Below are 14632 nucleotides of genomic sequence, written 5' to 3' on the forward strand. Positions count from 1 at the left end.
AGTCAGACTGAGCTTGCACTGTATAACCTTGGTTCAGTTCTCTGAGCACTCATCATTATTTCCTCTCTTAGATTTTGCACAAGTGCGTGATGCTGCAGTAGCCCATTTTCTCTGGTTTGGTTCAGCGTCTTTGGGTTTTAAGAGCAACTCAAGTTGTAGACGTACTGTGACGATGCCAAAAGTGTTCAAAGTAACATATAACAGTTATACTGCTGTGGGGTGGGTGAATATCAAAAGCTTAACTGAGGTCTAATCAATGCAGGTTTTAGGAAGCTGTGTAATAGAAATAGGTTGATAATGGCTGCACTTTAATCATTCTATTTTATTATGGAAAAAGGACTCCCTGAGCCACATTTTACTCAGAGCACAGTGTTCTTCCATTATGACAATCTGCCATTATTTTTAAGCAGTGCTTCAATTAAACCCCCACATAGAGGAAACAACTCAGCCAGTGTGCTTAAATACTGAACCTTCCACTTCCATTTGTATTCAGCTTCTTATCGTGACCTCCCTCTGTAGCGCACTCTGCCTCCCTGCTCTTTATTAGCTGTCACAAAAAAATGCAGGTCATATCATGGGCGTTCGCCTGGGAGCTCGAGCTGTTCTTAACTTTCAGAAGATTTCTGCCAAAAGATGCCAGGCACAGCTCCTCCCGAAGACCCTGCTTTTCATCTGCTGCTCGTTTTTTTCATGCAAAAGGTTCTTGAAAGGAGCTGAAATATACTCGTGCTCAAAATAAAGAAAAGATGGCGCAATCTAAACCGCATATTGATGTTATAATGAGCAGAGAAGTGAAATATTGACAAAATGTCGATACATTCAGCTAGGCAGGTTTCAATTAGTACTCTGTACCCCCAACAATACACTTTACAGTTTGAGATGACGGGTTTATTGATTGGTTGGTTGGTTGATTAAGTTTTTTCTTCTCCTCTCACAGAACACACAGACTGTTCTTTATTAATTACTTTACTAGAGTTGAATCTAAATCAGAGGTTATATAGTAAAGGACAATGGACCTGCTCAGTATTGATTGACATTTTCTGTGGTAAGATACTGGGTATCTCTCCCCATTAGATGACCAGATGTGGAGCAAACAATGTTACAGTTGTCAGCATGGCAGATAAATGTTACCGTGTGAGACGGATAATTCTGCCAATCGGTGTAATTACTTTGATGTTTAAAAGGATAATTGCATTCCTGAATATGAGTGATTGGCATCTTGTTGTGTAAAGTGCTTGAATTCATGACACATTATTTATTTTTTAAACATCTGTGGAAATTGTTGTTACATTTTTAGTGGCCAAGATCAGTTGTTACAGAACAAAAATGCACATCTGAGCATTCACATCAAAATTTGTCAAATGAGAAAAAGGAAAATGTGATTTTAAAATAGTCTTTATAGAGAAAGTGAAGCCTGATTTTAGGTAGACAGCTGTACAAAGATTATTGTGAAACGTGCACATGCTGTGTGATGTCAGTGTGTACAGAGCCATGATGTGATAATTACCATCTCATGTCTCTCTCTCAGCGTTCAGCATCATAATCTGATTCAACCACTCACGAGGTGTCTTTTGTCTGGGAAGATGACAGCCATAACCCCCCCCCCCAAAAAAAAAAAAAAAAAAAAAAAAGCAGGAGTAATTATGACACTCAGAGGAGCCCTACGTGCCACTTCCTGTTCAGGCCGGCAGGTTTAGCAATCAAACAGCTGGCACTTGATATGTTGTGAATTGTGGCAGTTTTATCTGTCTGGGAAGACTAACTGTGTAATCCCAGGCATTGTTACATCATCACCATCTTCCGTCACAACAATCCCCACCTCACCCTTCGCCCATTCCTCTGTATTTCCAAGGTCAGTTGAGTAACATCCTGGCTGGGCTGATAATTTGAGAGATTGTCCCTGCAGAGATGCATCACGATTATACTGCAGGATTAATGGATTGTAGATTGATTGGTGATGTCCCCTTAACTAAAAGGTTAAGTTGAAGTGCACCTGCAGCCTCTTCAGCAATTAAAAGGAATTAAGGTATATAGGGTGTTGTCGTGCTTTTAACCTGGATCTGTTAATTTGTTTATTCTCCAAACAGCCGAATAACCACGCAACACACGTGCCTCACAAGCGGCGAAAGAAACGAAAAGATCTTTCAATTCTCAGCCACAAAATGGACTTTAATTATGCGAAAGCAAGGGGATAAATTTATAAAAGGAAGTGCAGTTTTTCAAAGCACTCGAAGACATCCTGGAAGTGTATGTGCAACGTTCAGCTTTATTGATATTCCTTTTCTTCACTTTGCCAACAGTTCGTTACCTGCTGAGGAACAATGTGAGTCCAGACCTCTGCAATGAAGACGGCCTTACAGCTCTGCATCAGGTAAGATTATCTGTCTCCACCTGTCCTTCTTTATGTCCATCTTTGACTTTTCTGATGCGTTTTAACTCTGCCTGTTTTTTTTAAAGAAGATTAAGAACTTGATGTATAATTTGAGTCTCATTTTTTTAATCCAGTTTTTTTATACTGATTGTTGAATTTCCTGATTAAGACATGCAGAATATGTCAGTATTTTACGAGCATTTTTTAGTCATATACACCCCCAGCTCTAAAAAAGTTGGGATGCTGTGAAAAATAAAGCTATATTTTATTCACGATTGAACATAATCGACAAATATTAAGACAAATATTACCTCATATTGAATTTGATGGTGGCGATAAATCAAACAAAAGCTGTAAGGGTGCAACAAAAGGCTGGAAAAGTTAAAAGAAACAGCTGGACAAACATTTTTCAACTGATTACTGGTTATTTGGTAACGGATCCAACAGGTTCTATTGTGAATACAATATGGATTTATGAGATTTGCCAGTCATTAAAGTCTGGTTATATTTATTTTTCATGTGAAATCCAAACATGTTTGGAATTCGGTTTATATGCAGCCCTTTTAAAAATATGCACCTCAGTGGAGTATTCCTGTATTTTGTGACAGTCTCTTACCTCTACCACTGAGCTTCAAGAAGCAAAAAAAGGCACCAACTGGGGAGGTGAAAATAATAATTAGGTAGAGGAAATGTTCAGAAAAATGCACCGTTAATCATTTTAATTGGGGCAGCGCTGACATTTACTATTGTTAGACACATAATATGTGTAAAACGTTTTTTAATCTCTTTGTTTTGATCATGTGTTTTTCATTGAACGCTGTAACATCAAGGCTTTTTCTACCTCCACCATCACCATCTCTTTGTTGAAATGTAAATGGTAAAATGGCCTGTATTTATATAGCGCTTTACTAGTCCCTAAGGTCCTTACTAATCCCTAAGGACCCCAAAGCGCTTTACATATCCAGTCATCCACCCATTCACGCACACATTCACACACACATTCACACACACTGGTGATGGCAAGCTACATTGTAGCCACAGCCACCCTGGGGCGCACTGACAGAGGCGAGGCTGCCGGACACTGGCGCCACCGGGCCCTCTGACCACCACCAGTAGGCAACGGGTGAAGTGTCTTGCCCAAGGACACAACAACCAAGACTGTCCAAGCCGGGGCTCGAACCGGCAACCTTCCGATTACAAGGCAAACTCCCAACTCTTGAGCCACGATCGCCCCTAATGTAATGAAATAATTTCCAGAGAGGTTTGCCTGGGTGGGAATTAATGTTTGAGGTTTTCTGACATTGAAAAAATGATTTTTAATAGTCCGGAAATGAGTTCAGTTTTGGGGAAATGAATCATTTTTTGCCGTCGGATATTCATAGAGGATGTGAGGCCTGTTTTCACTTGCTAATGAAAGCTATTACTGACATGATAATCAAAGCTTCCCCCTCAACCAAATCAATTCTGCGTGTCACTTTTCATTTTAAACTTCTCAGTAAACAAAGTCAGCCTTTGAATTTAAAAAATAAACTTTTTTGTACCCCAGTTGTAGGTTTTCTGACATCGCCATTATTCAGTCCCAGCGTCCATCGCTGAGCTGAAAGATTCCTGGAAACATGGGAGCAGGAGAGAACATTTTATTTTGCAGGAAGCTGGATTATTGAAGGAGCAGGATGGCCATAAACTTGCTGGTATAGCTCACTGCATCGGTTTGTTTGTCCCTCCTGAGCTGAAATGTCAATTGCTGAAGCAGCTCGTAGAGTAAACTCTAGATTTTATTTAGGTCTGGATGGCAACTTTATGGGTGAAAAAGCAGTTGTTTACAATGTGGAAGTCATCAAACTTTCTCAACCTTCCCCAAGTGGGGTCACATTTTAATGTAAAATAAAAACAAATCTGACTTCCTGAGTGATGACATTTAAACATTTCAGAAGGCCCGATGCTTATTTATGACTTTGGCTTCCCCTCTGCTCTTTAGCTCCTCGTCCCCCGCTCTTCTCGTTTGTCTCCTTGTGCAATTTCAGTGTACCCCTGACAGTTTATGTCCTCTCTCCTTCTTTAGCTTCTCAGTCTGCTTCAGCTCGAACAGCCGTCCTTTTCTCTCTCTCCTGGTTGTTCACAGCCTAATATCCAGGCTCCTGCTGAGAGGCGGTGAAATGAACAGGGGAAGAGAAAATTGAAGTCCATCAGTCACCAACAGTGTGAATGCTGTTTTTAAAAGTGGTGGGCTGCCAAGAGATCAGATTGACCTTTCAGCTTTGAATGTGTGTGTACCTGGTAATCTGCTATTTGGATGGGTCAGCCAGTGTCTTCAAGATGAGACCTTTTCGTGACTATGAATAGCAACACACATACAGACACACACGCGCACACATGCATGCGCTCACACTGTAAAAAATTACAGTCACACAAAGGAAATTCACACAAATGCTCTTCTGTGTTCATTTTGTCATCTTGTTTTTCAGAAGCTAGATTAAGCAGAGACAGTAAACTAGATACTGAAATGGATGTTGGGGAAAGAAATGAGTGTGAGAACACACACATACACACACATACAGACACACACAGACACCCGACAGAAGGTGAGATAAATGAAGGAAGGTAGCAGTGATGTTCTCTAAATGAAGTGTCATACCTGTCCTGGACTGGTCTCGCTTCACTGACTCGAGACATTAATCAGGAGGCGTCCTGCAGGGGGTCACTGTATGTACAATAACACAACTACACACACTGCAGTATTTACTACAGTTTTTTCGATGAATGCATCCAGATTCCTTTAGCTGGGATGTCTAAAATCAGCGTACATGCATTTGTCTGTTTGCGTAAATGTGAGTGGAGCGTGGACACGAAACACAGCCTCAGTCCTTCATTTTAAGGAAAACTGCTGTATTGGAAGTAGTAGCCTGCCACTTCAGAGGGCTCACCCTGAAAATATCTGAGGGGGAAAAACTTGCTTTCACTGTTTCTGTCTGTTAAGTATATGCACATGCACAGTATTACAGTACTGCCATACAGGCAATAACAGTTTTACTCTACAGTGATTTGCAGCATTTAAACATGTTTACTGCTCTTTTATTTCATAAGTTCTGACATCCAGAGTTCAAATTAGCACCCAGCAAACTGCCAAATGTGGGTAAATGTTCCATTTAGTGGATGAGCCTCAGGGGTGTAGCTTCCACTCTGGTGGGTAAATGTTCGTGCCAAAATAATCATGTAATAAAACACAGCGGTGAGAGCCTCTAATGTGTTCTGGTGTCATTTTCAAGCACCCTGCTATAGGGGGTCAAGTGTGACAAGTTTGATGAGGAAGCTTGTCGAGTACAATAATAAAGCATACACTGGGGGGAAATCATTATTTGATCCCCTGCTGAATTTGTATGTTTGCTCACTTACAAAGACATGAAAGGTTTTATGGTGGTTTCATTTTAAGGGACAGAGATAGAATATCAACCAAAACTCCAGAAAAAACACAATTTCAGCTTTTTTTTTTTTCTTTTTAAAGTTAAAATTTAATCCCAACCAAACATGGCCTAGTAGTTGGAGAAAGCCTTGTTGGCAAGTGGTAAGACATTTCTTGTCTCATCTCAGCTGGGAGTTTGGCCCACTGCTCTTCTCTAAATTCTCTAAATCTTTTAGGACAGCAGTCCCCGACCCCCGGGCCATAAGACGTTTGGTACCGGGCCGCGAGAGTTGAGGCCCGGGTTAAAATCTATGGCTTTCAGGGTTTTAATTGGTTTTTAGCGTTATTTTTTTTTTAAATGGTTTTTATTATTAACTCTGTTTCCCTCGGTCTTTTCCCGTGTGTTATGAATAAATCTTCCTTTTTTTGGTACCGCTACTGGTTTTATTTTGTTGTATTTATCTGCGACACCTTAAAGACCTATAATTCAATTCAATTTAGCTACCTTTAAAGGAAAATATTGTCAGACATAAACCGGTCCGTGGTGCAAAAAAGGTTGGGGACCGTTGTTTTAGGAAGCTTCAGGTCTGAAGACTGGCTAAGCCACTGCTTCAGCCACTCCTTTGTTGCCTTTGTGATATGTTTTAGGTCATTGTCATGCTGGAAGACCTTGTCCCATTCACACTGGTCCCTCCATGTGGAAAAGTTGCCCTGTACCACTAGCAGAAAAATAGTCCAAAGCATGTTTCCGCCTCCATGCTTGACTGTGAGGATGATGTTCTTTGGGTAATACTCAGTTTCTCTTTCTCCAAACACATTCGAGTTTGATTGATCGATTGATTGTATCTGTGGGCCACAAAGGCATAGACGTTGACCTCCACTAATCAAAGACATCGCTGTTTCAATTTAGGATTGTGGCTTTATTTCTTTTCGTGAATAAAACACGTTTATGTTGAAACGAGGGGGAGCTCACACCATTGTTTCACAGAGCTGTAGCTCATAGTAAGTCTGCGTTTAATGGTTACGTAATCGCTCATAGTTATTGGGATTTTTACATCAAAATCTCCCTGCTGAACTCCGTACTCTATGTAAAGGGTTAGAGTGAGTCAAAACATTAATATCAGACACCTAGCACACTGTTGTAGGCCCTTGTTAGCTTCAAGCATAAATCCTTAGTTATTTACCGTTTGACGTTTTGTTTTCTTGCTGAGAGTTAGATAAAAGATAAAACTTTCATGCCTCTGTGGTAAATATGAGCAGCGGTTTAGTTTAGCATAAAGACTGAAATCGGGGGAAACCACATTCATGGCTCTGTGTAAAATGAGCACTTTGTTTTTCTGTATGATGCAACAAATGAATCACCTCATCCAACCCTTCTGAATTTGTCTTAGCTTTTTTCAGAAACAGACACTGTTTGTCTTCCTGACGCCCTGAGTGAACGCTGCTGCCCTATTGGAATATTATCTACATATATGTGTTATGTACCATAAATCGTATCCGTTTCTTTTGTTAAGGTGATGTTATAACCTTTGGAGTGCTTTACAGTATCTGAAATCTGCAGTTAATGGAGGTAAACAAGGATATTTTTGATTTGAAGCTATTCTGAGGTAGAGGAAGGCAGCGTTTTTTCTATTTTTCTTTTTTCCTAAACACACCTGCCTTGTGTTGTCCCATATTTGGGCGAGCCACAGCTGTTTTCCGGCTCTGAGTGTTTTGCTCGGTGGGGGCCTCCATGTTGTCGAGTGGGCACGATGACCCCGAACAGCAACAGACTGCTGGAGTTGCATTAAAAAAATGCTGTGTTCAGGCAGATATTTATGCAGGGAGACCGACTGGTAGCGATATGACTGATGCTCGTGCCGTATAATCATTTGCAGGGTTTGATCAGGCTGAGCTGTAAAATTGTGAGTCGGCATTCCTGTGTGGTTCCACACTCTTCATTAGTCATTCAGCTCTTCATTACTTCAGCCTTGGAGGACTCAGGCACGCCAGCCATTCGACATCATCTTCTTATACTCTGCTTCCAAAATTCAGTAATAACCTGCTTTCTTTCTTATTAATATACTTTCTTTGATATACTATACTTTTATATGCATTTTTTTCTTTGGAGATGCAGTATGATGCCTGTGAGATGGAGGCGGGGGAAAAAACCCAGAGGAAATGAGACACGGGAGGCGTTTAAATTGTGTTGCACTCCTGAAATCTGCTTTTCAGGCTGTATATGGTGATCCATTGATGCCCCACTTCTTAATCCATTTCATTTAATTCTCTGCAGTTCATCAACAAGGCATCTCTATTTTTATTCATTCATATTAATGTACTCTTTATTATTTGTATTAGTTCCTCTAGCTATAGTAAAATATAAACCCCCCTCAGCCTCTAGTCTCCTGCTATATCAGCTGTAGTCTCAGCGGGCTGGCCCTGCTCTTGCTCACTTAACCCCTCGGTATTTTGATTTAAGTACGAGGCCCGTCACCGTCTGCCCTCTCTGCCCCTATTCAAATACTTGGTCTTATTTCCTCATCGTTTCGCTCCTCGACCCGAGCTGTGGTCCTCTCAGCCCACGGTAAGACTGTTGCCGTTGTTTTCCAGGCACACAGAAATAATCTGGGCCTTTGTTTGAACCATGCTCCCATTCTCAGTGCTTTGCATGAATGGCACATTATTTTCCTGTTTGCTTCATTGTCTTTACTTTCGTAGCTCGTGGGTGAAAATGTGTGTTTTTTGTTTGTCACAGGAAATGAGATTAGCCAAGCAGTTAGCTAGCAGGTGGGCTTAAGCATGTGGGTGTATTCAGAAGGCTGGAGAGATTAGCCTAGATGTTAGCTGCTGTGTGTAGGTTGCAGCCTGTTCTTCTGATTCTGATGACATCTGTCAGGACGTTGCCGCCGGCTGGAATAAGCCAACACAGTGTACTGAATGTCTTTGACAAGCTTGTGTTCACTTTTTTTTTTAATTATCTCTTGCAGCTTGCCAATTACCAGACTCGGATGGAAAATGAAACCCATAAGTTGTTCACTGAATTACCAGTTTATCAATTTATCACCATATATGCTCACACATGCATCAACTGACACGCGCACGTTTAAAAAAAAAAAAAGATGTGTGACTCATGCACTTCTGTCTTTTCCTTTGAATTTGGTTTCTTTTCTAACATTAACACCGGAAGTCATTGACATACATAGAGCAGCCTTCACAGAATACCACTTCTGCTTTTGGCAGCATCAGAAGGAGGTCATAAAGATACTTTGTTCCTTCCTGCTAATTTTGTCTGACGCCTCGCTATTTGCATCATTGATAGTAAAGGAAAAATTGCATCATGAGAAAAAGAGAAACGTCTGAGCGCACCTCCTCCGGCGCTCTGCGACTGGGTCCTGGATCTCCAGGCTATAGCCATTTTGTGTGTGTGTGTGTGTGTGTGTATATGGACTTATTATTAGTCCAAGGCCAATAATAAGTTTGGATTGTTTCACTTCATATTTAGTCCAACATTGACTTACCAGACTTCTTGTTTCACTTCCTGGTTAAAACCACTGATATTTTTATTTTGGGGTAGCAGCACAAGAATCATACATTTACTAAGTTTGCTAACTTTACCATCAGAAGAAACCCCGTTGCTTTAAACTTGTATTTGGTTCTTTCAAACCATATCTCTGTCTTAATTGTTGATTATGTTTTTATGTTGATGATGATCAATCCATCCAAAATGATCATTAACTAAACAGACAGCCTGTAAGGTTTTCTGCAGATCAGGTGCAAAACCTCATTTCGTAACTTCTCATCGATAATCTTCAGAATGAAAATCTTCCCCTGCACTAAAACGTTTCTGAAAGGATGTGTTTGTCAGTTCGACATGTTTCCAGTCAGCATTCTTTTTTTTCTTCTTTGCATCCATTTTACCTCTTATCTGTCTTCCTGCTGCCTGTCCTCGGCATCTGTGCTGTAATTTCATTTCCTCTCTTGTGCTGTATATTAATTCACGTACTCCCCCACCATCACACGCTCGTGTCAGATGTGCCTTATCTGAGCAGCCTTGTAAGTCAACACTACAAAACTCCAAAGAATGTACACAAATCAGTTTCTCTTACGTCAGTGTGGTTTAAGTCTTTTTTTTTTTTTATTGTTGTTCGAGCATTAAGATTAAAGTTTTATCAGAGAGCTGGAAGGCAGCGTCAGAGAGGGAGTGCAAGTAATGGAAAGAATGGAGATTGAGGGTTTGTTTTAGAGCCAGAGGGGATGTACTGTATGGGGTACAGAAGGTAACAGTCTGAGCTGTCACATCATCTCACAGACACAGCTGAGCTATAGTTGGTTTCATGACATAGATAAATGATCCTAAAGGGATTTTCTTTATGGTCAAATGTAACACAGGTTTCTGGTCTCTGAGTTTGAGTAGAGTAGGCTGCTAATTCTTCTAAAATTACTTGAAAGCAGGGACTCTATGTAAATGATGCTGAAGAATGGAGTCTGCGGTTGTTGTTTACATATCCCAAAGTGACTTTCTTCTGTCTTCTAATCTGCCCCTCATGCTTCTTCTTCTTGGCATTTCTCTCCAGTTGGCTTATAGTTATGTTTTTGCCTCGCTCTGTATTATTGCCTTCCCTTCTTTCACTCCTACTCTGAGATACTAGAAATCTCTGGAGATTGCACTTCAGCTCATCTTTTATGCAAATCCACAAAAAGAAAAAATCTCTCTGCACCTCGACCTCCCAACGTTTATATGATGATTATGGTGGAAATTCAAAGATGAGGGGGAAATTTGAGAAGTCCTGACGTTCATTCTAACCGCTGCTAAAAGACGATGCAGAGTGTAAAAAGGGAGCCACTGGCATTACTGGGTATAGTTATTAAGTGGAAAAAGTGAAAACTGCTTCGCGGGTGTAACAGAGACATTAGAGAGAGATGGAGAAAAACATTTTACTAACTACTTTACACCCCTGACATTAAAACTTTTTTATACTTAATTTGACATTTTAGCTTAATTACTTAAGCTCTGTCACCACTGTTGCACGGGTGCTTTTAGCTGCTTTCAGCTGCTCCCTTATTTCCCAAGGGATCAACACAGCTGGGTTTAGGTCTCCTCCTGGCCTCCAGCTGGGGATGTTTCATGCATTAAAACAACTGTGTTAACCACTACACCTCAGAGCCACTGTCAACTAGGGGGCCAAGTCCTGTTGATTCTCTCTCGCTCCTTTTATAACTGACATAATTTACTTTTCCCAAATCTTGTCCTTTTTCCCCCCTACCTCTTAAAACAGCTTTGATAAGTTCGACTCTTAAGAAGACCCTTTCAACCAAAATAATTACCATACATTACTCTTCTTTCAAAAACAAACAAACAAAAAAGAATGTTGCTCTGCAGAGTTATTCATACCCTACTAACAATCATCTCACAATTTCAGTCTGGTTTTCGGCCAGTTCACAGTACAGAGGCACCCCTGGTCAAGATCACAAATGATCTTCTGATGGCAGCCGACTCTGGGTTGCTTCTTGATCTGAGTTCTGCCTTTTGATACAATCTCTCATGATATTCTTTTAAAGAGATTAAAGTCTGGTCAAGTCTGTTGTAAGTCTGTAAAGCATGTATAGTGAAAACTTTTCAATTCACAACCTTGCCCAGTTGTTAGTGGTGTAACAACTGGGCAACTAAAACTTTTTTTGAACAAATGTGCTAAGCTCGCTCTGTGCGTTGCCACTTCTCAAATCGTTCCTCCTTCCCAGATCAAGAGCTTAGTTGCTGTTTTCCATAATGCCTTAAATTTTGAAACGCACATCAATAATATCACTCAGCCTGCATATTTCTACCAATGTGATATTGGTCGGCTTCATACATCCTGTACATCAGTACTGATTTTCTTGGACGTGCTCTGGTTATATATCATATTTATTAAAGTAAAAATCTTAAACTTCTCTATAGGGTTCAGCTGTTCATAGCCAGAACTCCTTCCATAGAACGTATTACTCATTTCCTTCAGCAGCTGCATTAATTTTAAGATTTTTGCTTCTTACTTTCAACTCTCTCCACAATCTCGCACCTTCATTTTTCTCTCACTTTCTGCACATTGCCATTCCTTCCTGTACTCTCCTCTGTTACTCTTATTATACCAGCTGCCTGGCTGTCCACCTTGGGCTTTTGAGCTTTCTACCAAAAAGCTTTCCGCCTTCTTTCGAGCTCTCTCCTGCACCACATTTGCAACATTGATCCTGTCCCTGTCTTTAAAGCCAGCCTGAAAACATCTCTGAAAACATGTCTATGCTGTTTGATTTTGGTGTGTTGTGAATTTTAATTCTATGCTGTCTTGCAGCTGTTATTTTATCCATACTGTGGTTTTGTTCATTGCTCGTAAGTTGTCCTCGACCATCTTGAAAGGTACCAAATGTAATATTAGAGGTGAAAATTTAACAGAATATTTCAATAAAATTTGCAGCATTTCTGACAGTTCAGGAAAAAAAAATACTGAACATCAGTGACTGCAGCTTGCAGACAGCAGCATTTATTAGTGCAAACAAAATGAACGCATTTTCCATCCTTCTGTTCTCCAGTGAGCTCATGGATCATAGACGCCCTGATTCAAAATTGGAATCTGTTGCCACAAGGTGCCAGCAGCAGTAATATAGTGCAATATTAGAGATACAGGTATACATACAAAGCATAAGCACAAAAGTATCCCAGGTAGTCTTTTCCACTGAAATGCTCAACATTTCAACAGTAACAATAACTCAAGTAATTTAACCTTGTAACTCTTCAGGACCCTGCACTATGCTTGCACATAATAAAATTGAAATGGAAAATCCCTAACCTGTAACCTCTAACCCTAACCCATCAAACATTTGCTCTTTTGTTGGAGGTTGTTAAAGTTCACTATTTACTAAATCATCATTGGAGGCTGACACGCTGCTCTCGTTGTTGGGCATGCCTGGGCTTTAAACACTGTTCTGCACTGTGCCATTGATATTATGATATGACAGTTGTATGTCACAGAAAAATTTACTGATATTATTCCTACCATCACTGTTGTTATACTACGCCATTATGCTTGTGATTAAACCATAGACGGCAGATTTAAGTTGTTAGTTAATGAGTGAGTGGTTTCATAGTGACATTTGACCCTCGTAGTCACATCTAGTTCTTTAAAACCAAGATGGCGAAAGTATAATTGCTTCACAACAAGCCTCCAGAAACCCATGGATGATGTTACAGTACAGGGTGGGCCATTTATATGGATACACCGTAATAACATGGGAATGGTTGGTGATATTAAAGTCCTGTTTAAACATTGTGAGTTGTAAATCCATCTTGAGGAGTTTGTCCCCTCACATATACTAATGTGCCACAAACAGGACTTTAATATCACCAACCATTCCCATGTTATTACGGTGTATCCATATAAATGGCCCACCCTGTACTTAGCTTCTATATTGTCTGCGGATTAAACATCAAATCCACCTTAAATGCCATATTAAGCAGTTAATGAGTAAATTATTACCAACAGTCCATTCTCTTATTCCAGATTGAATAATTACCTGCACAGACAGATGCCAGAAACTATCATTTCTTATTAAGAATGAGAAATTATTGTTGTTGTCTCATGCTTTCTTGCTTTGTGGTAGATCTTTGTTCTGTCTTCACTGAGATATTTGAATGCTAATCAATCAAATCACATCAAGAAATTATGTTTTTTTTGTTTTCGTTTTTTTGTTTGTTTCAGAACCTTCACAGTGGCATGTGGAGTGGATGGTGTTCAAAAGTCATGAGTTCTGTTTAGAAGCCAGGGGACTGGAAGCCAATATGAAGAAAAATGGCTTAAAGGGATGTTGGCCTTTAAGGAAAGGGAGCTTTGTATGAGAGAGTGAGGCTGACAGGCTTTACTAAGGAAAAGTAATATGGAGCACAGCAGGTTCACTCTAATTAAACTGCTTATATACAAGTAAAACGACCTATAGCCGCTTAAAAATAAGCATACAGTTGGTTTAACAGAAAATGTCTATTTTTTTTCTGCTCAGAAGTGATTAGCATCGTATAACTAGCGCATAGGTTTAACCTGTGCATGCAACAAAATGTTTCCTTGTAGATTATATTCTCAAGTAAACAATTCGCAATCAGATGAAATAAAGAAGAGCCGAAAAACCCTCACGTTTGAGAAGACGGTGCAAAAAAATGTCACTTTAGAAAGTGTTACACTGCAGAAAAGTAGAGTCTATCAATAATCTGAAGACATGGGATGGTGAGCTAACAGAAAATTGTAGTTCACAAACTTTGACTAATTTTTACCCAAATTGCAGAATTGAAGTCAGAATATAATCACACAGGAGTTGAACAGAGGAGCTTGTGATTTGATGGATTGCAATCGGGGATTTAGAAAGTGGAAACAATTTGAGACTTGTGTGTTAACATCGTGGTTTCCAATACATGCTGAGATGGCTGCTGCTCGCCAAGGCCTCACAGTATAAGCGGATTACTGAGTGGATGTATTTTGTTTTCTTTCTTTTGTTGCTTGTTATCTTTATTTTTTTTTTGTATTTGCTGCCAGTCCTCTTTCTTTTATTTTCTTTCCCCCCCCTTTTTTTTCTTCATTGAAGCACTTTTGGGTTTTTTTAGCAGGATTGTCAGCAAACAATTTGCTAAAGGTGATTTTGCATTTGTTTGTTTTGTTTTTTTTGTGTGACAGATGTCTCATTTCCTTTGATATAAAGGTGTCCAAGGGTTCTTTGGTATAAAATGAACAAACAAAACAAAGCGGAAAAATAAAAATTGGTTTGGAAGGTTTGATTAAAAATGTCATGGACCAGATTCACCACCGCAAACAATAACAGAGGCATTAGCTGACATGCCCTTTTCAGACTTTGGAAACAAACTGTTC

The 14632-nt window shown here is 39.9% G+C and overlaps 1 protein-coding gene across 4 annotated transcripts in view; it reads left to right on the forward strand.

Annotated features, from left to right (window-relative positions):
* ppp1r16b (protein phosphatase 1, regulatory subunit 16B) overlaps positions 1 to 14632 on the forward strand; it is a 94076-nt gene that overhangs the window by 53826 nt on the left and 25618 nt on the right. For all 4 annotated transcript variants that reach the window (XM_085275136.1, XM_085275139.1, XM_085275138.1 and 1 more), the window contains exon 3: positions 2301 to 2371. In XM_085275136.1, the coding sequence (XP_085131262.1) occupies positions 2301 to 2371 (71 nt within the window). The remainder of the gene's footprint in view (positions 1 to 2300; positions 2372 to 14632) is intronic.

Source organism: Mchenga conophoros, linkage group LG5 (genome assembly GCF_057382185.1).
Source record: "Mchenga conophoros isolate Kocher_MC1m ecotype Shallow Benthic linkage group LG5, M_conophoros_male_GT1.1, whole genome shotgun sequence".
NCBI classification, from domain to species: domain Eukaryota; kingdom Metazoa; phylum Chordata; class Actinopteri; order Cichliformes; family Cichlidae; genus Mchenga; species Mchenga conophoros.